The following is a 22,018-nucleotide window of genomic DNA, read 5'->3' as shown; positions in this document are numbered from 1 at the left end:
TCTCTCTCTTAATTATTTTTTAACTAAGATGGGCATTTTATACTACTTTAATATGAATACATCTCAAAAAATCAGAAAACAACCTAAAGGCCCTTGGCATTTATGCCTCTGTGGTTAAAAATAGTCCACCAAAGTAATTAGCTACAAAGGAGGTCATTCAATTTACGCATTTGTTCCTCCTGATATACAAGCCCTGCCCCAAAAGAACAAATCTCTTATTCAACCAACTGTTCATTTGCTTATTTAATTCCTCATTAACTACCAAGCTTATTTTTTATTGAGCAAGTTGGATAATGACATTTTAGATACTAAATCAATTCACACTGAATGTCTCTGCTCAGTGATAATCTATCGAGCAGCTCCTTGAAATTTGAAAGTTAACACAAGGTATATAAATATACAAAATGTGTTTGTGTTATAATTGAATCATAGAACTCTTTATCCTTATTGCAACACATCACAAGGGTAGTTTAAACTTTATTAAATTGGACAAGTAGTCTACCCAAAACCTTTATCATGATTGTAAATTTGAAAACCAATTCATACGATATCTTATTACCACCAAATACTAAAATATCTAATCCTGACCAATTATATAACGATTTGAAGGAAGATTACTCTGTCATTTTCACCCCAACCTCAATTAGAAATCTTTAAAATAGATTGAGAATGATCTTTACAAGTATAAATTCTTAGATTTAGGATAACAAATCATAGATCATATATGGATAAGACTTGCATGACCTTATGTGCTTGTGCGCATATACATATACGTGCCACTATGAACACAATCTGTCATATTCCAACAAGTGATACATCTCAAAAAATCAGCAAGGGTAGAAAATCCAATGAATCACAACTGATGTCTCATGGACAATGACAGCTACAATGTCATATAGGATCCTCTGGGTAGATGTCTTACAAAATAAGGTTACAACAAAGAATTAACTGCAGTTTATTATCTTTCAACTTGTGCAAAGTAATGCCAAATATTATCTATGAACTGCCAGGTGAAGCCACATAATCAGGGGCCCTTCCTAAGCAAGGGAGGCCAAGATAACCTCCTCTGATTGATGCCATCGCCCGCATCACCCTCCTCCACTCTACCCTCTGCCTGTTGTCTCCAATTATCGACAATTGGATCATCAGAGCTCATTGTCCCCTCTCTCCATTGAGAAGGTGTCAAAAACCTAGAATCCCCTCCCGAAGAGTCACTCAGTGTCATAGGTGAGGAAGAGTGACCCACACGTAGCTGTTGGAGGGTCGCAAATGAATCCCTCATGGCAGACATGGCCTCAAAGAAACGAGTGCAGGATGCCAAGGCAGCAGGGATCGGACGAAGCATTTCCTTCAAAAAACAAGAATAAGATGTCAAAGCCTGGCCTACCATAATAAAGATGTGAAGGAAACAAGACAAGCTGAACAAACTTTGTCAAGACAACACCACCGATCAACACAGGGAAGATTTATATCAACAAATTTGGTCAACAAATTCAGCACGTGAACCAAGAAATTTATCAACAATGATCTGAGCATCCAAAATCATTAAAAATTAGTATTTCTGCAGATGATGTGGAAAATTGGATGCAAAATTATGTAACATGGTTCTTAAAAATATCACCAGCCGTTTGACTTTACTATCTGCATGGAGCTCTAAGTATGAACATAAAATGATCTTTTCTCAGAGAACTTAAAGTACCATAAAAACCTCAGGGACCAATAAAATGATAGAGGAGCATATACGAACACTTGCCGGTAGAAAAAAAAAGTAGAATATCATCCATTCAAAACGTTGCTCAAAACCAATTTTACTGTTAAAACTTTTCATCAGCATGATGTCTAAACAAACAAACAATATATAAAGACATTGCCGCCTACAATACATAAAAACCTAGCCGTCCATACATTTAAAAACTACAAAAATTCTTTACATACCCCCCACACTGATGGTGATTCTCTGAAGTTCTGGCTCCACTGGAGATCAGCAACAGATGTTGTCAAAGCCCCATAATCACTAGCAGCCTTCAGCAACAGCTCCGAAAATTGTTTCTGGATCATATGTAAGAATAATAATATTTAACTATTAATAGAAGCTACAAAAATTCTAGTTGACATACCACCACCATCCTCAGAACCAACCATTCAAATGGATGGGATGAATGATAAACAATGATTATTTTCAAGGAAGATTTAGAAATGGCTTTGCATGTCAAATTAGCATCAAGAACAGATTCAAACGGAAAGTAATACTAACCAATTTATTCATTTGAAAAATTTCAGAAGTTTTCAAGCCAATCAAAATTGTTAAAGAAAAGCCTACAAATGGAATAGTGCAAGTCTCGGACGAAAATGTAGAACCAAGTGACTACATAACTTCAAACTGATATAAGGAAAATGTGAAAATGAGACCAGTCAACACCAGGCTAGACAGAAAGGTGATAAAAAAGAAGAAGAGGAGGACAAGGATAAGAACAAGGAGAAGGAAAATGATGGACAACGAAGAAGACGACAGCAAAGAAATAGACCAACAAACATATTAAATTTCTCACTATCAACCAACATATCAAATTTCTTGGGACCAAATTTTTCAAGAAAAGAGCCCACAAAAGCAGGCTGTGTGAAGTAGAATCACCTATAAAATGTAGAAAATCAAATAAGTTAGTCGCATATAGTGTCAGCAAGTCTATCATTATCGACCAACTTATTAATTTTTTTATGGCCAATTTTTTTAAGACAAGAGCCCACAAAAGCAGGCTGTAAAGTCCCCAATAAAATGTAAGAATAAAATAAGTTAGTCACATATAGCATCAGCAGCATGCAGATAACGCTTTTTGAACACAATAAGAATGTCAGGCCAAGAATAACTGGTTTGTTAACTAAAGAACTACATGACCAGGTCCCTACACAGCTGAGGCACCCACACATGAGCCCATGCAAAATATGAAGGAAATTGATAAGCATACTTCTTTATTTTGATAGGAATACTTATAACTGGTTTGTTAACTAAGAACTACATGACCAGGTCCCTACGCACCTGAGGCACCTGCACATGAGCCCACGCAAAATATGAAGGAAATTGCTAAAAATACCTTTTTTATTTTGATAGGAATACTACTCTCTCTTACATGTTTAGAGAGAGAGAGAGAAAATGAATGCATCAAGGGAAAAATGAATGTATTTTTACAATTACAGTGTCATCAAAAAATGAAGGTGTTGACCCTTACATAATCATGGGGTCTGTCGAACTAAAATTCCTCTTCCATCACATGATAATGGTCCACCATCAACCTCCATAAAAAAATCCATCCATTCTCAGAAAAGATGTTATACACCCATCTACCAAATCCCTCTCTATAATCTCATCATCATAAATATGGATCAGCAATACAGGTATAGCATGTGCCTGATACTAAGTGATTTTTAACTGCAAGGATAAATAATCAATAAATTGTCAATTACCCCTAAATGCACTAAAGGGGTGGTAAACAGACACTTAAATAATTTCATAGGATCAGCTAAGGCAATGTGTGCAAGATGTTTATTTATGTTAACAGTATGGCATTTTCAAACAAAATGTACAGATGGATCATCTCTGCTTTGAGCCATTGTGAGAATTAATAGAAGGGCAATAAATCAGCTATAGTTTTGGAGTCAAACTAATCCTACCAATGCAAAGTCAATGATTGAGCATTTATATCAAAAATCCACACCACTAATTATGATTTGCAACACCCACACTGCCAAGAAACTATTAATTTATGTGAGCATAATACAATGTTTTGATTAATCTATCGTTGGACAGCAATAGTAGCAGTTAATTTCTTGTTTCTGTGTGTTCCAAAATATGTAGAACATGATCAACAGTGAAGATTCTCAATTTGTATAGCCTACAATATATCTCAGCAAATAAGCTTTATCCATATTCTCCAATCTATATCCACCAGATGAATCCATATGATTTTTTGAGAAAAAGGCAGGCAAGGCCCAACAACATTTTATCGAGTTCATGAAATCATACAAAACTTTAGGGCAATAAGGACACGTGGAAAAGTTAACATCCTTCCTGACCTTAGATGAAGAAACGGAAGCCCAACCAGTCCACAATCTCATTTACAAGTAACAGATCAGATTTAGCTGAAAATATAAAAATCTTGGCATCGCTTCCTACAATAATTTGCCCCGCATTGGAGCAAGAATATCTCATTCAGGTCTGAGAAAATTTGTTTATTCTCTTGGGTCTCTAGGCATCTTAAAAGAAACTTGCTGAGCCTGGCCATCCATTCCATTTAATTTTAGCTATGAAGAAATCTCAAATTCTCTTAGAGTAGGAGCATCTAAGGAAGATGAAAGAAGCAGATTCAGAAGTACTACAAAGACTCATTCAGATGAAGCTGGCCAAGATCTCTTTAGAAGATTGTCAGTAGTAAGGATTCTACCATTAAGGAATTTCCACCACCATTCCCCTTGTAGGCCAACATTAAGACTTCGAGATCTTCTACACCATAAACCACACCCCCCCCCCCCCCCCCCCCCCCCCCCCCCACCCCCCACCCCCCGCCGCTTCTCTCTGCAAGCATGGATTTGCATAGACACTTCCAGTTAACTAAAAGGTAGGCCCATTTAACATCACCCATACCAAACCAGAAATAGGGCTTTCTGATTCTATCAACATTTTGAGTAACCCAATTAGGAATCAAGAAGAAAGTGCAATGGTAGGTTAGTAATACAGAACTAACCAAGTTAATCTTCCAATCTCTGTACTTTAGGCATCAGGCCTCAAAAGGAGGTCAAGGTACTTCACAAGGAAGTTAAATCTATTACAGTCTAAGATTGAAGAAAGATACCATGATTATCTCTATTACCAAAAACAAACCAGACCTAACTTAAGACAAATGATCTTCAGGCCAGAAATCCATTCAAAGAGAAATAATTTGCATTTCGAATTACAGGACAGAACTATATTAGCTTCCTGAAAAATGAGTGTATGATCAGCATACTACAAAGAGGCAACCTTCAAATCAACACTGGGGTCAAGTTCTACTATAAGACCATAGTACAGAACCAACTTCAGCATTCTGTCAAGAGCATCAATCACCAGAAGAAATAACAGAGAGCAGAGAGGACCCCTTGGTGCAAATCCTTCTTAATTTCTTTCACCTATTCAATCCATCTCTGAACAAAACCCTTGACTTCTAGCAACTTAAATAGAATGTTCCAATTCACCATGTCATAAGATTTTCCAAAGTTCAGTTTAAGTAGAAAACACAACCTTATGATCCTAAGAAACAATTTCCTGAGCCAAAACAAAGCTATCGAGTACGTGTCTTCCTTCAAAAAAAGCAGCTTGAGTCCAACCATTTCTTAAGTCCATTAGCTAAACTTTCTGATACAATCTTATGTACATCACTGATCAGACCAAGGTTCGCGGTACCGATCGTACCGACGTACCGGTCGACTCCGGTAACGGTACGGTACCGGTGCCGAACCGAGCCGAACCGATACCGTACCGATAGGGCAAATTCGGCCTGGTTTCGACCCCATTGTCGTTTTTTTTTTTTTTTTGGAGTTCTTTCACTTTTGGATTTTTTTTTTGATGTTTTTACATTTAGGTTTAAAGTTAAAACTAGATGATGCAACTTATTACTTCCAAATGATTCAAATAATGAGATGAAGAACATAAAATATTTTCAAATTAAGATACAATCAATTACATACATTTAAAGCACTCTCGGATATCTAAAATCGGATCGAGTGGCGATGCTTCTCGTCAATATCTGGATCATCAGCATAATATGGAGGCAAATCAACCCATCCCTCTAACCAAGCGGCATTGTAGTCTTGTATGCTTAATCCTCGAGGAATGCGCGTCGGGTCATAAGAACTCTCGGATCTCTCGCTGAAGCTCTGACTCTGAGAGGTGTCTTGATAAGGGGCCCATCCGAATATGCCGGCACCAAAATCCGACTCGTAAGACCCTCCGGGCTGCGCAGGGTAGTAGCCACCGGAAGATGACTCCGATGCACCATATCCATAGGCTGGCTGAGGCCGCGGATAATAGGAAGACTCGGAACTTGATACATCAATGGATCCGACTCCACATGGGAGGTCATCTGCAGCTGCATCCTGGTCTCTTAAACGACCTCGAGGAGCTCTTCTTCGATATGCAATGGTATCCGACCGGCCTATATCAGACGGCCTACTGTGGTCCGTATCTTGTGTAGCATGCGTAAACTGAGACTCACCGGTGTATCGAAAACCTCCCTCCGGCTGTGTCTCATAAGTGTACCACACTGTCCTCCACTTCCTCCATGGCTAATAGATCCATCACCACCAGAACCTTCATCGCTGCTGGTAGGGGAAAGAAATTTTACCTTCTTTAGTTTTTGCTGGATTTTTCTTCAAGAAAAACGACGCTCTCTGACCCTTCTAATTTTTTTTCATGCCTTTGTCTTTGCCTTTCTTTTTTTTTCCTCCTTTCTCTCTGCCTTTCCTTCACCTAAGCTGATGGATTTGGCTTTAGCATTCGGTCGGCTTTTATAGCCAACCGTTGAGGCACTGTGGCACTTTGAAAAGTGCCACTGTGAGCCACAGCGCGGCACTTTCGTGCCGCACCGGCACTTTCATTTGAAGTGCCGCACCGGCACTTTCATTTGAAAGTGCCGCACGAAGTAGCACTTTGAAAGTGCCTCTGGCCAGCGCTGTGGCACTTTCTGGCACTAAAATCCAGTACCGAATCGGTGCGAACCGGCTCGGTTCGCACCGGTTCAAGCTCATACCGGTGCAAACCGAGCGGTTCGCACCGGTTCGAACATGTACCGGTGCGAACCGAGCCGGTTCGCACCAGTTCGAACATGTACCGATCGGTTCCGACCCAATTTGGGTCGGAACCGATTTCCACCTCTGTACCGGATCGGTGCCAGTCAGTACCGGTCCGATACGGGCTGAACCGACCGGTACAGGTCGGTTCAGCAGTCCTTGGACCAGACTAATGTAAAAATTCACTTCTTCTACCCTGCCTCCAAATAGATCTTCAAACTCTTCAGTTGAAATCCATATAGACAATATCCAGAAATTTTGGAAAAATAGAATAGGAAAGCTATCGGCCCTGAGGGCCTTCTCATCACCTAAAGCAAATGTGGCTTCCTTGTTTCCCTCCATTATGAATTCCACTTCCATCTGAGAAAGATCTGAAGTTGAGTTAAGATATAAGGACCTCCTGTCCATATGAATTTGGGGCTGAGAATGGCCACCAAAAAGATTCTTATAATATTAAAGAATTCCTCACCATTCAGCTTGGTATCAGTAATAGAAGAATTCCCAACTCCTTTCTTCTCACATTTTGGTGATCAGATGAGCAAAAAAGGATTTTGTATTAGCAATTTCACACACCACATCTCTCTCAAAGTAACAAGATTTAGATTACCAAGCCAAACCTTTTCAAATCTAAACAGCTCGTCACTTTGACAATCAACCTTGTACATGATCAGAAGTACAATTGAGAAGTGCCATGACTTCCAAAGTATTATAAATAGGATTCCAATCAATAGAAACTAGAATACTATCTAATTTAGCAAAGATAGGAGCCTCATTCCCTCATATTGCTCCAAGTGAACTTTCTACCAAACAGAGGAAAATCTATCAACTCCATCTCTCTGATGAAGTCATTAAAAGAATTCATTTCTCTCATACATCCTTCTATACCACCTCTTTCCCTTCCAAATCTTGTAACAATGAACTCTCCACAAAGCATCCAAGGGCTATTGCACCTATTACTGACTGTCCTTAATTCATTCCAAAGTTCCAGATTTTCAAAATTATCAGAAGGACGGTTATACAAGAAAAAAAAATGCAATCAAAGTTTCCAAATTTCATATGAAGTACCAGAGGTAAAGAGAGTTTGCCATTGAATGACAAACATAGTCAGCCAGACCAGTCTTCCAAGCCAAGATAGGTCCCCCAAAACCACCTTGAGAATTGATCCAGACGCAAGAATTTAAAAAATTACCACTAATAGATTTTAGGAAAGGCAGGGTAAGGCAGCTTTCAGTTCCTCTGTAACAAACAAACAACTAGCTAAAGAGTTTTTAACAAGTCAACATTTAGAGGACTTGCCTCCTGCCCATGTAACATTACAAGACACAGCGGTTTTTTTTTTTTTTTGGGTGGTTCGCACCCCCGCAGGGGAGGGGGGGGTGTGGGGTTTGTTGGTGGAAGGGGAGAAAGAAAGGAAGGAAGGGTTACTGTGATCCACATATAGGCCCTCTCAGTAAGAACTATCCAAGTCTGCTTATGAGGCTCATAGCCAGCAAGGATCTCTTCATTTCTTTCCTCCTCAAAGCAATACCCTTTATACCCTGACCACCAATAAACAACTCATGTTTAGAAGACAAAATCATCAGTTGCTCCTTTGATAAACACTCATTATAGCAATAACTTGAGAACCAGAATCTTTAGAACAAGAAGACTGCCTTGTCTTAAAGGACAGACATTCCAAATCCTTCACCATCTTTCTTTTAGAAGCCTTAACCATATTCCCAAGAGAAGCACCCTTTGCAAAAGTTTCAGGCTACAGTTGACAGGGCTGCCAGATGTGAACGCTATGGCTCCTTAATGTTCAACACATACTGAGGGCCTCACCAGCTGACTCAGCAATAGAAGTGAAAATTAAACTTGAAATTGCAACACTTTCCAGCATCAGCAGACAACACCAGATCAGGACCAAGTATAAAAGCAATAGTCATCAGGCCCTCCAAAAAGGCTCTCCCTCTAACACAGCCCCAAAAATATGTTGGACATTCCAATCAAAGAGCAGGGATATATCAAACAAAATACTCTTAACCTTAGAAAGTTTTCTTGAAGGAGTGATGTCAGTAGAAGGCAATCCCCCTAAAGAAGCCTCTTTTATTGACATTCATGTGAACCAAAGGGGTTCACCTCATCCATGCTGCAATCAAAGCTATCCCACATCTCCTCATGACTTAAATCATCTGGAGACCTGGCCTCTTCATTACTCTTTTCTTTTCCAATATTAGCATAATGAACCATCCCGACCGAGCAAACAATAGGCATTGATCCAATATTTACCCAATTCAAATTTGAGACTCGTATATTTGACTACAGAAATAATATTTCCCTACCTTACCAAATCGCTAAATTCCCAACACAAGAGTAGTCTCAACTAGGAGAAAAGAAGAAACTCCAGCAGCTTCTACAGCATTGACTGGATTACCTAAATTCTTTAAAATTTTCCTTCTTCTAAATTCAATATAAACCTTCTTGTACCATAAATCCCAAACTTTATTGAATCAGCTGGGGCCTTTAGATTAGGAGACATGGTGTATTTTTAACCAATTATCAACCTCAATCTTGACACTATAACAGAAAGAACCAACCTTTGGTATTTTTCAAGTCATCACACACCATTGTAAACTTAAACTCCTTCATGTAGTTCCTTGAAAAACTATCTACATTGGACAATTCAATGGCACAAAAATTGCTTACAACACTTGCAACAGAGGCCTTGTTACAACAAAAAACAAGTAGATCAAGGAGCTTAACTCAAGCTCTGAACTTGTAATCATGTTTCACCACCCATACTTAATCATCCATGGCTAGAAAAAAAAAAGGCCTCTCTTGACAACAGAAAACGACCATTGTATGAGGTTTCCCAGATCTTTTCCTCCCACTTCCAAATGATATTAGCATAAAAACACAAAATAATCTCCACTTTCCTCTACATAGGATCTTCATAGAGGATAAGATAATGGTCGAATCACAGGCCTCAGCACATTGCTTCTTTATATGCTTCCATATAGGAATGGCAATTAAACCAAGATTAATCTGATCCTCCACCATCTCTCCCCAAGAACCAACTAGAACACTAAGTGGAAACCTCCTACAAAGAAAGTTTCAATGGCCAATCTGCATCCACAAAAACACCAAGCATGTATTTGCACTCTCTCCAATGATGGTCTCTACCTCCGAACCTGAAGCGAACTCCTTTAAGGAGAAAATGGAAAAGAGGAGCCTTGCATTGACAAAGACCAGAAGATTTAGAAAACTTATCTTGTCCCCTACAAGGAACTTTTCTAATATGACTCTTAGAGATTCCTGTAAGATCTTTTCTCTCTGGACTCCAGTACCTTCTGCTCTCCATCTTTACCTTGGTCATCTCAAAGGTGACTTGGAAGCACCACCAAAAGTGATGTCACAATATACTGATAGGTTAAGATAACGTAAAGCAAGCATGGTTATAGATAATGCAATCAATGCAAAAAGGCCATGCTCTACGGTTTGTTCAAAACTAGGGAAAGCAAGCAGTACAAGGGGTAGGATAGAACCTAGTGAGGAAAATTGCAATTGATGGTTTATGCAAACAATTAATAAGCTTTAAAAGGGAGAGAAAACGAACAAAAAGCTATGGAAATAATTGAGGAAAATTAGGATGTAGATTAGATTATATACAAAGAACAATAAGAAAGGTAGTAAATTAAAGAATCCCAATGAAATAGAAAAGATATTGGATGTGGATTAAACAGGAATATTTAGGAAATATACATCACAGGGTGACTGGTGTAGAGGATACTGTAAAGATAAAGTAAGGGCAGTTTGGTCTCCTGCAATTCCACTTGCCTGCAATAGGATATGCAGCTGCAAGTAGAAATGCTGCAATTCTGTTTGTAGGTATCTATTTGGCTAATCTGCAATACAGCTGGAAGAAACTTTTGTTTCCTCCTTAGATGCATGCACCTGATATTGCAAGTGCAATTCTGTGTTTAGTTGTCCAATGGTAAAGCGATATGGTAATCTTACAACTAATCTGATGAGACTATCTGCTTCAAAAACAGTGAAAATAATATTTATACAATGACATTGTGATATGTTATTGTTTTTATATCATACTATATTGTGATAACATAATATACTATTATATTATGTTAAAATATTATCATAAATTGTATTATAGGTTATAACATGTGGTCTATAATAATACAAAATAGTGATATGACATTACTATTTATTACATATTATATTATTAGTATGCATTAACATAAGTACATAATAATATTATTGATACTATACACAATTTCGAATTGATATAATACCAATAACATGAAAATATGATTTTTTTTTAAGAATCTATTATATTATTTTATTTTAATGATTATATCATGAATATTATAGTGTCATTGGAATATTACTATAAGATTGGACTAATGATATTATAGCATTGCTGGTAATGTTATGTAGTATAATTCAGTTCATTTGTATTAAGGTTCATAGTACTTTAATCAATATAAATATTATCAATGATATAACTTACATAGAGTATATTGCTAACACTATACTATAATATTATGTTTATATGTTGTATCATATATTGTATAATACTATAATAGTTGCATTATATATAATGATATGACATCTAACATTAATAGATATGTTTGTTGTATTATATATATATTATCCTATAAACATATGATAATATTATGTTATGTTATGTTATGCTATGAGTGTTTCCAAAGAGGATGAGAAGCTTCCAGGTCATGATAATAGGCATGGTGCAAGACTGCGAGTCAGTCCCTAGACAAGTTGCAACTAGTGGCTAGAAGTGTACTTGCAACTAAATTTGACTATCAGTGGTTTAGCAGCAAAAGGGCCAAAAGTCGCAATCAATTGTTTGTGACTGAAGCGACCTACATGCAACCAAACACATATAGGTGCTTGCCTGCAAGCTCATTGCAAATAAACTTGCTGCCAATCCAATTCCAGGTAACCAAAGAGCCACTAAGAAGTTACCGGCAAGGATGATGTGATAAAAGCTACAGAATGATAATGACAGTTTTTGCCTTGGATAACAGATCAATATAAAAAGACCATTAATACTTGGAGATTCATTAAAAGAAAATTACAAAAAAAAAAAACTGTACACATTCCTTGAATCAATAATATGTCGATCTACAAAACATTGCATAAAACCAAATTTATAGAGTCAAATAATGATTATAAATAGATCATAAAAACAAGAATTAGAATAGTAAGATTTTATGCAATTAATTTGGCTTTATTCTGGAAAAATTAATTTTCCTGAAAAGATTTCTTGAAAGCTTGATAGAAAATCACAAACTGACCTGTGAATGGTCTTCAACTGAGTTGGAAAACTCGTATAGATTTTATGAGCTTAAAAGGTCTTCTTGTAACTTCTAGATATGAGTCTCATTGACACGGCACAAAATTATCTATAAAGTGCTTTGCTTGCAAGTTATGATCCTCTTAACTTGTTTCTGCGATTATGTCCAAAAATTAGAAGGGAAAAAGCCTTCGACCTAAAGTCTCATCTAAAGTTGAATCACAGTAAATTTGCTCCCAACGCACAGTGGTTGATGAAGACTAACTATGAGCTTTTTTTCATGATCAGCCCCCAGACTGCTCCTCCAGTAACATCAGACAAGGTCATTGTCATGGTTTCATGTGTTACAGTAAATTTTGAAATCAAACATAGCTCTATTCTTGAGGGTCTTGAATCAATGGTTGGATTTGCAATCGATGCACTTTTCATGGAGCATAAATGATTATGGCACTTTTAAAGCTAGATGACTCTTAGTCGGTCGATTATCAATCAGAATTTCAATGATCAGGGCTATTAATCATGGACCAAGCAATTTGATGAGAGCACAAAAGTGCGACCTACATATTACTAAAATTAGTGTTATTGTTAACCGATAATGATAAATTCACTGGATTAATATTATATTTGGGTTTAACATAAATTAGTATAAATTAGAGATAAAATGCACATTGAGTACAAATTTGACTTCAAATCGGATCCGAGTCGGGTTCGGATCCGAGTCGGGTTTGGGTCCGAATCGGGTCCATTTCTTTTGTGCCTTTGGAAAATAATTTTGGGCAAATCTAAATGGGCTATATCATAACTATAAGGTACTGGGTGACCCATGACTTGAAAGAATTGCACTTGACCTCCAGCCAGAATAGATGACCCGTCTACAAGCCAAATTTCATATCACACTATTTTTCTATATGACTAATTGAATGGAACTTGGTATCTCCCAGCCTCTCCAACCTTCCATGCTCGTCCGACTACTGCAGCGTGATCCAAGCACCGTCCCCGCATCTCCAGTGGTCCCGAGTCCCTGCTTCGTTCGCATCACAGCGCCCGCGATCAGCTCAAGCTCCGTCGATCAAGTGAAGCATTCCTCCCAGATTCCGAACCGGAATCCAAGCCACAGCATCCCCATTTCCTCCTCTTCCGGCAACGACAAAGGATTCCCAGCATCCGGACATCGCGCCCGAGCCAGATTCGGAATCCCTCTTCCGTGAAGCATCCCGAAATACCAGCGCCCCACAGCCGGTTGAGCCCCTCCTCCGCGCTCATCATCCACGGATCTACCCCCCTGGAATCCCGGCGACCACATTCTTCACGCGGCCGAAATCTCAGCCATCCGCCCCTTCCGCATCAGGAGTCCGGCGATCTCGCTTCCGCGGCCAAAGAAGGAAGTCGACCGGAGCAATCCGCCACCATTTTCTCCTCCTTCCCAAAATCCAAGTGACCCTGCGGCTATAAGAGGAGAAGGAGAAAGAGGGGAGGGGGTGTGCTCGGTTTTGGGTTTGAGGCCAAGAACCAGGGAAGGAGAGGTGTGCTCGGCTGCTTCGGTTGATCCAAGGAAGAAGAAGGAGCTCGGCTGCTTCGGCGGAGAAGAAAAAAAAAACAGAAGAAACAGAGCATTGCTCTGTTCGTTTAGAGAAGAGAGAAAGAAAAGAACAGGGGATGCTCTGTTCTTTTGGGAAGAAGAAAGAAAAAAAAAAGTATTTTATGTTGTTCCACCGTGGGAGAGGAAGGGAGATGTTTTCTTTCTTTTATTTTTGTTATTTCCTTCCTTTATTTTAATTGCAGAAGAAAGGGAGCATCAAGCTACCAATATTCATTTCTAGCATTGTAATCAATTTAGTTTTCTAAATCTATCATTTTTCTTTCATGCAATCCCTGTTCTAGATTCAAATTAATTTCTATTTTTTTATGCAATCTTTTAATTTTTCTTTGATGCAATATATTTAATTTTTTTTTATGAAATTTATGTTTCACGCTTCAATCTTCTTAGTGTCGTCTATTTTAATTTATACAAAAACTTTTTTTCTGATTAATTAAATAAATGCTTTTCGAATCTAAGTACCTGTCTTTTAATTAATTTCAATTAGAAAACATTCAACATCCTCAAAATAATGTTTTCCTTTTATCATTCAAAAATCGATTTCAAATCCGAGTGAACGTTCTAATTTTTATGCAACTCCAATCGCCTCCCTGTGGATCGACCTCTTACAACCGCTATTTTTCGAGTAAGAAAGGTAAGAGTAGAATTAAATTTAAACTTTGTTCGTCGGTTCTAACAACGATCTGTCTAGCATATTTTTAGGTAGACAGGAAAGGACGAATACAATTCTTTCAATCTATGTCTGGTGCTTGGTAGGAATCTTCATTTAAGAAAGTTATTAATTCATGGAACAGTTCAAACAAATTAAACAAGTCTTTTGAGCTGCTGTAAACATCTTTAGGGATTAATAGTATGTCCTTTACTAGCTTTGACCTCTCAAATCGTAGAATCTCCTAGTTTCCTATAGCATCCATCTCATATTGGATGTCAAGAAAACAAAGGAATTATTGTTTATTGATTCAATGACCATAGGAAAAAGGTTTGTGTTGGCTGAACCATGTCGAACTGGCTGGTTCGGAGCATACTGAATTAGACCGGTCGACTACCAACACAGTTCAATATATCAGTTCGGTAAAAAGCGCCCTCACCCCGCATTCGCTTCTCTCCATCACTTCTTCCCGTTTCAAATTCCTAGATCCCCATCCCCGGCCAACTCAACGACAATGTTGTCGTTGCCGCCAACAAGGTCCCCAAAGTAAGTCCTCTCTCTCCCCCACGACGACAAGGACAGCATCTCCCTCTCTCTCTGTCGGCCTCTCTCTCTCCCTTTCCCTGCCTCCCTCTCCCTTCCTCTCCCTCTCTCTCCCCACCTTGACGATGATGGCCCTCCCTCTCTCAACCTTTCTCCTTCTCCCTCTCCCACTCCCCCTCTCTCCCTCCCTTTCTCCCCCTCTCTCTCTTTTCCTCTCTCCTAGTCCCTCTCCCCCTCCCTCTCCGGCTCTTCCTATTTTGATGCATCCCGGAACGGCACAGTACAAACCATGGTATGCTGAAACAGGAGACGCGGCCGCCACCCCCGCCCCCCCCCCCCCCGCTAGCGGCGGAGGCCTCTCCTTGTCCCTCCCCCGCTCGCTCTCTCTTTCACCTCGTCTTCTCCGGCTCCGACTCTCAGTACGGGCCCGGTACCGAAAAGGATGAACCGGTCCGGTAGGCCACCAGTACGCCTACCAGTACCGGTTCGGAATACCTTGGTACAAACCCAGACCATGCCAAACGGGTCACCGGCTGGTAAGCCATCCAAAACTAGTTGGCGAACCCTGAAAAATGTAATCATCAAAGCCAAAAAAAACTTAATTCTAGAAGTACATCATTGATGAGAAGAAGGGTGATATCAAAACATGCAAACTATATTTTTATTTTGTTCTTTTTTTCCTTCCAAATAGTTTTACCCCGACAAAGGTGAGCATGCTAACTTCCTTACAAAACCTAGCTATACTCTAAACCAATGTCCTGATAAACTAATCAACAAACCCTTTGACCTATGTTAAAAAAATGGACATTTGCATCGCTACTCATTGTACTTTCATGCTTAATAAGATGTCCTAAACAACCTTGTTTGATGCTTTTAACATTTTAAAATACAAAATTGTATATTATGAAGCTCAAGCAAATGTTCCCATGTCAAGTCATGGACCTTAAAGCTTGCAGCCAGAATTAATCAAAAAATGGGAAGTTTACTAAAATAAAGTACAAAGCAAAAGCCTTATTTCAAATTTAGAAGCAATTTATTCCTCACAGACCATAGAAGCTATCATGAGATAAATTCAATATCCCATGATATTATCATGAAGTGTTATAATTAGACTTGGATCAACATATACATTCTAACTGTTAATGAAATATTAGAGCACTAAAATATGAAGTAATCATATGCTAATCCAATGAAATATTTGAGTTTGCCTTTCAAATGCATTAGGATAATAAGTGAAAGAATAAAAATCCCCAATATCGAATACTCTAACCTGGTATTCAGCTTCCACTGGAATGCAATCTAGAGAATATGGTTGTTGAAGCCGAGCAATGATGCGATCCTGACAAAACAAGTCCCCTTAATGAGAAAAGATTCTAATAAGTGACAGTAACTTCAAATATCACCCACTCCAATCGCTGATTAACAAGTGGAGATTTAGTTAGTTCATCAAGGCTGCCCAAGCCTGATGAATTTCCAAAACTGTAATGATCAAAGTTTCATTTTTCAGTGGTTAAAGGAGAGGTAGGACCTCAGAAATACTGGACATATTGAAATCTAGCTCTTCTTTCTGTTTATTGAAATTTTTATTCTTCATGAATGCATAACTTAGGATTTATCAATGGCCCAAACTCCTATCAAGCACAGATATTTACATCTTTATTACAAGATTAAATATTTTTTCCCCGACAATAGAGATCGCATTTACATGTGGTAGCTTTAAAATGCAAGCTTAAAACTAACTAGGTAATAAGAATCACAATGATTACAGAGGCAGATGGAAAGATAAAAAACCACAGACATAAGACAAAGACAGAAACTAATACCAGGGCCGGATACATCATACGAATGTTCCACTCTTAAATATATCGACAAATTAAAATATTGCTAAATATTACTTTGACATACAATTTGAAAATTCAAGTGGTCATAGCAAAGGAATTCAGAGTTGGTAATACCTTGTTCTGGATAACATCTTTTAAAATAGCAGTGATTCTGGCCAAAGACTCGCATTTCTTTTCCATTTCACTCACATGGGTTAGATGTGCCACATTTTTATCATCCTGTGCATTTAAAAACATGCATATAAACAAAAATAGCTTCACAAAAAAGAATATTTTGCTCGAGGTACACAAGTGTCAGAAAACTATGAGTCTACTACAGCGCATTCTTAACATACTAAACATCATGCAGCAGGTAGTTCCTATAAAGCAAGGACATTCATATTGGCAAGCAATTCTAAGTATTTGTTATATTTGACTGCTTCCACTAAAATGCACAATTCTGTAAATAAAAGAAAAGAGTAACAAGAATTAGTTGAAAATGGAGAGGGGAACACAAGAAATGTAGGAAAAGTAGATCTAATTAACTATAATTGACTTCTCTCATGATTGATACCTCAACAAACTAGGAAAAAGAAAAAGAGAGAGAACTTAATTTTAAAAAAAAATGATACAGGATAATCAAAGAGTTTGAGCTCTAATGCCCAAATTGATATTGGACAAAAATAAGAATGCGGAATTTCAGGGATTTTTAAGATGTAGGTAAAGAAAGCTGAATATGTGCTTTGTACAAACTTAAAATTGCACGCGAATTTGGATTAAAGTGAATTAGAAAAAGATTTTCACAAATTAGTGTAGGATGAATGGAGTTGAAGTAAAGGTAATAGAATTGTAAGGTCTTATTGGGTGACCAGGGAGGTTTTAAGAAGGACAGGCTGAATGTCAGGCTAACTGCAACTTCCAACAAAAGTTTCTTTTGGCTAGGGATGAATTGCAAAGATTACATAGGCCACACAACAACTATGTGCGAAGATAGGATAGACTGTAGGATGTATGACTTTAAAAAATATACACACAAAGATATGCACAAGCGTGGAGAGTTGAGATATGATCCTTCTAATGAACCTTCAACAATTTGATGCAAAACCAATGTCAGACCATTTCATACAGACAATCGACGTGATCTAGAATATTTAAATTGCCTAAAATCAAGAAATTTTTGCTCTGAATGTCTATTACCTATGCTCAATTATAAAAAAAATGGATGTTGTTATTGAAGTTACAGTGCCAAAACTAATAAAAGTTGTCTAAATTGAGATTCCTGACCATTACTTTTTTTTCTTTTCTTTTTTCAGTAGAGCCATCAATCTTGATTTATACATTTTAAATCACAGAAACATAGTTAACTAATTTGTATGCTTTAAAACCTTTAGTCAAATCAAAGCATTGTATCATGCAACTAAAAATTATCTAATTTGGAGCCATATGATGCATAACTACGAAACCTTAAGGCTATTGTATTTTGGTTTCTAGGTATTTTAGATATTGTGGGTTATATTTTAAAAAGCAGTTTGGATTTTTAAAGTTTGTATTTTATTATGGATTTTCAACTTTGATAATTTACAACATAGGCAGGTATTGGAGGAAAAAGGTGATGGAAGTAGAATAAAAAAAATATGACTAAAATATAAATATTTGTGCATAAAGTCTAAGGCCAAAGGAAGCATACCATCAAAGTCACATGCTGCAAGAGAAAGGGAGATGTGTCCTACAACTCAAAGCATTATTGACTATTCATGACCTATAGCAAGTATTAAATTACCATGTGCCACACCCATGCTGATCATCGGCTTGCATGGTACAGTATGTAACTTAGGATAGGACCAATCATATGCCCTAAGATGTGTTAGTTGTGTCCACGCTAGCCAATATTAAGCCATGCAAGTTCGGGCCTAACTAACATGGATAGATGTGCATGATACAGAGGTATGTACCTTGTACTAACCTAGCCAGTTATGTACCATATGGTACAAACCAATATGGTGTGATACCTTAATTGTAGACTTAAAGAGATTCTTAAATTAAAATAAATTAGTAACATTGATATTACCCTCATAGATCATGATTTATAGAGGTTAAAATGGCTAAAGTTTAACCCTAGTAATCAAGGTTTTCACCTGGGCTGAGATATCAGTTGGTAAAGGTATCCAACATTGACCAATATATATCTAAAATCTCAGCATTTATTACCTAGACTACCTAGACTAACATAGACCACTATTTTCCCAGCCAATACATGTACAACATCAATATATCAACCAGGATATCCTAGTCTTTCTTTTACTATCTTAAATGGGTTTTTTAATTAGTAAATATCAAAATCAATGTATATTATATTGGCTGATATTTTACTATTTATATTGGCTGATATTTTACTAACTTGGTTCATGTATATTGGTTATTTCTTTTTTAATATTTCCATCCATCTCAAGCAAGGAAAACCAACCAAGATCTTGATTTTATCTCAGAATAAATCACCCATCAGAGTGGCCAATGTGTTGGCTTTTAAAATCTTGCTAGTGATATAGAATTTTCCCACCTCAAACTACAAAATGCAACTGAAAGGGACCAATAGTCATTACCCTAATCTGAATAGGATTTTGCAAAATTGAAAGAAACAACCAAAAATACTTGATAATACATTTGAAAATTAAAATCAAAAATAAAAATATCTATATATTCATAAATAGAAAACCATTTGCCAGAAATATGGAAATGTAGCACACTTTCCCCTCGACTTGACGCTTGAAAGATGGCCTTCCCACAATGAAGCATCCAATATACAAAGTTGACATCTCAATTGGAAGATTAAGGAAAAAGTTCACCAATATGTAAATATCAAATATAACATGGTCACTAGTTCACTCGATCGCCTGCACTACTCATTCAACACTAGTTATGAAGCTTGTACATTGAACCATGACTACTTTAGTCAAAGACTTCAATTTAGGTTGCATAATAACAACGAAGCAAGATATGTTACTAGAAATTTTAAAAAGACCCTGATCTCATGTGATGCAAACAACATTGAATCTTTTTAAATATCAAGAAACAAAACACTACAATAGCAATATCTCTAGAATTCTTATTGGTACATAAAAGAAAAAAAGAACTGCAACATATCTCCATAGAGTAGATTTGGGAAAAAAGCACAGGAAATTAATTCACCTTTCGTCCTTGAAGTTCCACTTGCAAATTGGCGATGTTTCTTTGCACTGAAGTAAGCTCTCTTAAAACCCTTATCAAGTCATCACTTTTGTCACCACCAAAGGAGTTAACCATGCTTTGTTGATCTTCCTATGAAAATGAACAAGATTGAAAACTGGATCAAATGATGCCAAAGGAACATAGTTAGAAGAGAAATTGCATATCCAAAAAAATAACAAGATATACTAACCAATAAATACAAGAAATTAAGTTAAACGAAAAGCTGGATGACCCTCGCAAGATTGAATATAAATCAAATATTAATGAGCTAAAGAACATAATTTAAAAAAAATGACAAAAAAAGCTGACCCAAGAGGTTTTACAATTTTTTATTTAGAAAATAAATATATGTGACCTCCATAGATTACGAAGCTTGCCAATAATTCTCATTAATGAAGTGTTTCTAACATAATATGTTCAAGTGATGGAGAGAGATATAAAACAAAAAGACTAACATCTGTAACTGTTAGAGGAAAACGAATCAATACATCTAGGAATTAAATGAACTCCCGAAAACATATCGAATTACAGAATGCATAATGCATGAAACTCTTTGTTTGGGTGAGGAAAATTGATAGCTTAACCGCATCCAGAGGTTTTAGATCCTATTAGGAAGTGCAATGCTGCTTAAGACTACATAGAAAAATTAGTATCTCCCACCAAATCACAGAAGAAAAAGCAACTAAAGCATCCAAGAGTGAGAAAAGCCCAAAAAAATATGATCAGCTACAATCAAAGGAACAAAGGAACAGATTCACATAAATGTCTCCTATTCTTTTGTTTAAAGAGATTAGGACTTCCGAAAACCACAAATCTGCGAAACCTATCCAAATCTAACATTGAAATTACACAAAATTAAAGGAATCCATCTGCCTGCCGACCAAGGAGAGTTGGGATGTCATGGATATATCGAAATTAACGATGAAAGGTGCGAGCTTTGACGAAGGACCAAGATCTACAGGAAGGGAGAATTAAGATAGAATCTAAGAATGGATCGCGGACGGGATTTGGGACCTGGAGGGGAGGGATGGAGAAGCCGAGATCGGAAGCGATGGAGAGGGCTTCGGCCATGCCTCCAAGGCGCTTCGGAGGCTTCTTCGTGGCCCAGCCCGCGTCACCGGAAACCGACATTTGGGAGTCCCGAGTAGAACTGGACGAAGAAGGAAGGACAGCGGAGAGTGGCAGAGCGAAGACGAGGAGGAGAGAGGGGTTTGCTAGGTCGGGCACTTCCCCTTGGCACCGTGAGTCTGTGACTCAGAGGGAAGGAAAAATACAAAAATCAAGGAGAGGTTTTTTGGGGGGTGCAGAGAAAAGGGCGAGGCACTTGATGGACAGCCATGATAACATTAATCAAGATTGTTCATGGGAAATAAATTTTAAAAGCGTACTCTCCTTCCGATCTTACATACCTTTCATCTTTCTTTTTCCTTTTTTTTGTGAAAACCATTCGTTTCTCTTTTGAATAATATTTGTACACTAAATGTGAAAGAGGTCATCAGTCAAAAAGAAAAAATTGTATATCTTTTTAAGGTCAATGTACCAGCCATCTATATATATATATATATATATATATATATATATATATATATATATATATATATAGTATTTTATAGTATTTTATAGTATTCAACCCAGTTCAAAAGAAAAATAATGAGCATACGAACAAAAAAAAAACTCAAAATATTTATCATTAAGATAGAGAAGATGGTTACGAGTGTTTTGTCAGACTTTTTATACACACCAATAGGAAAGATCACTCAAGACATAAACTTTATACTAGATTTGTATACGGTCTAGTTTAGAAGAAAGACAATAAACATAGGAATAAAGAAAATAAATACATAATATTTATCATTAAGATAAAGATGATGATTATAATAGTTTTGTTGACCTTTTATACAGACTAGTAGGGAAGCTCACTCGAGACATAAACTTTACTCTAGATACACTCTTAGTTAATTACAATAGATTTACAAAGAGGGGTGGTTCGGGAGAAAGAAGTGAGGGTGAATGGCTGTGGTGGATGTAAGTGGGAAGGTGAGTAGAGTTGGAAG

At 37.4% G+C, this 22,018-nt stretch overlaps 1 protein-coding gene across 1 annotated transcript; it reads right to left on the bottom strand.

The window, feature by feature from the left end:
* Positions 1 to 837: 837 nt before the first annotated feature.
* LOC103721789 (AUGMIN subunit 2-like) lies at positions 838 to 21,312 on the bottom strand. Its single transcript, XM_008812127.6, has 6 exons — positions 20,979 to 21,312; positions 19,926 to 20,054; positions 16,875 to 16,979; positions 16,190 to 16,258; positions 1,936 to 2,049; positions 838 to 1,348 (listed from the first exon to the last, which is right to left on the bottom strand). Exons 1-6 carry the CDS (start codon positions 21,093 to 21,095, stop codon positions 1,025 to 1,027), a joined length of 858 nt encoding a protein of 285 aa, XP_008810349.4. The 5' UTR covers positions 21,096 to 21,312; the 3' UTR covers positions 838 to 1,024.
* Positions 21,313 to 22,018: the final 706 nt, after the last annotated feature.

This window comes from Phoenix dactylifera, chromosome 17 (genome assembly GCF_051530095.1).
Source record: "Phoenix dactylifera cultivar Ajwa chromosome 17, Ajwa_hap1_PhDact_Kaust_v1.1, whole genome shotgun sequence".
Classification (NCBI taxonomy): Eukaryota; Viridiplantae; Streptophyta; class Magnoliopsida; order Arecales; family Arecaceae; genus Phoenix; species Phoenix dactylifera.
Note: the sequence above shows the minus strand (reverse complement) of the source record. Positions and strands in the feature narration are given on the sequence as shown.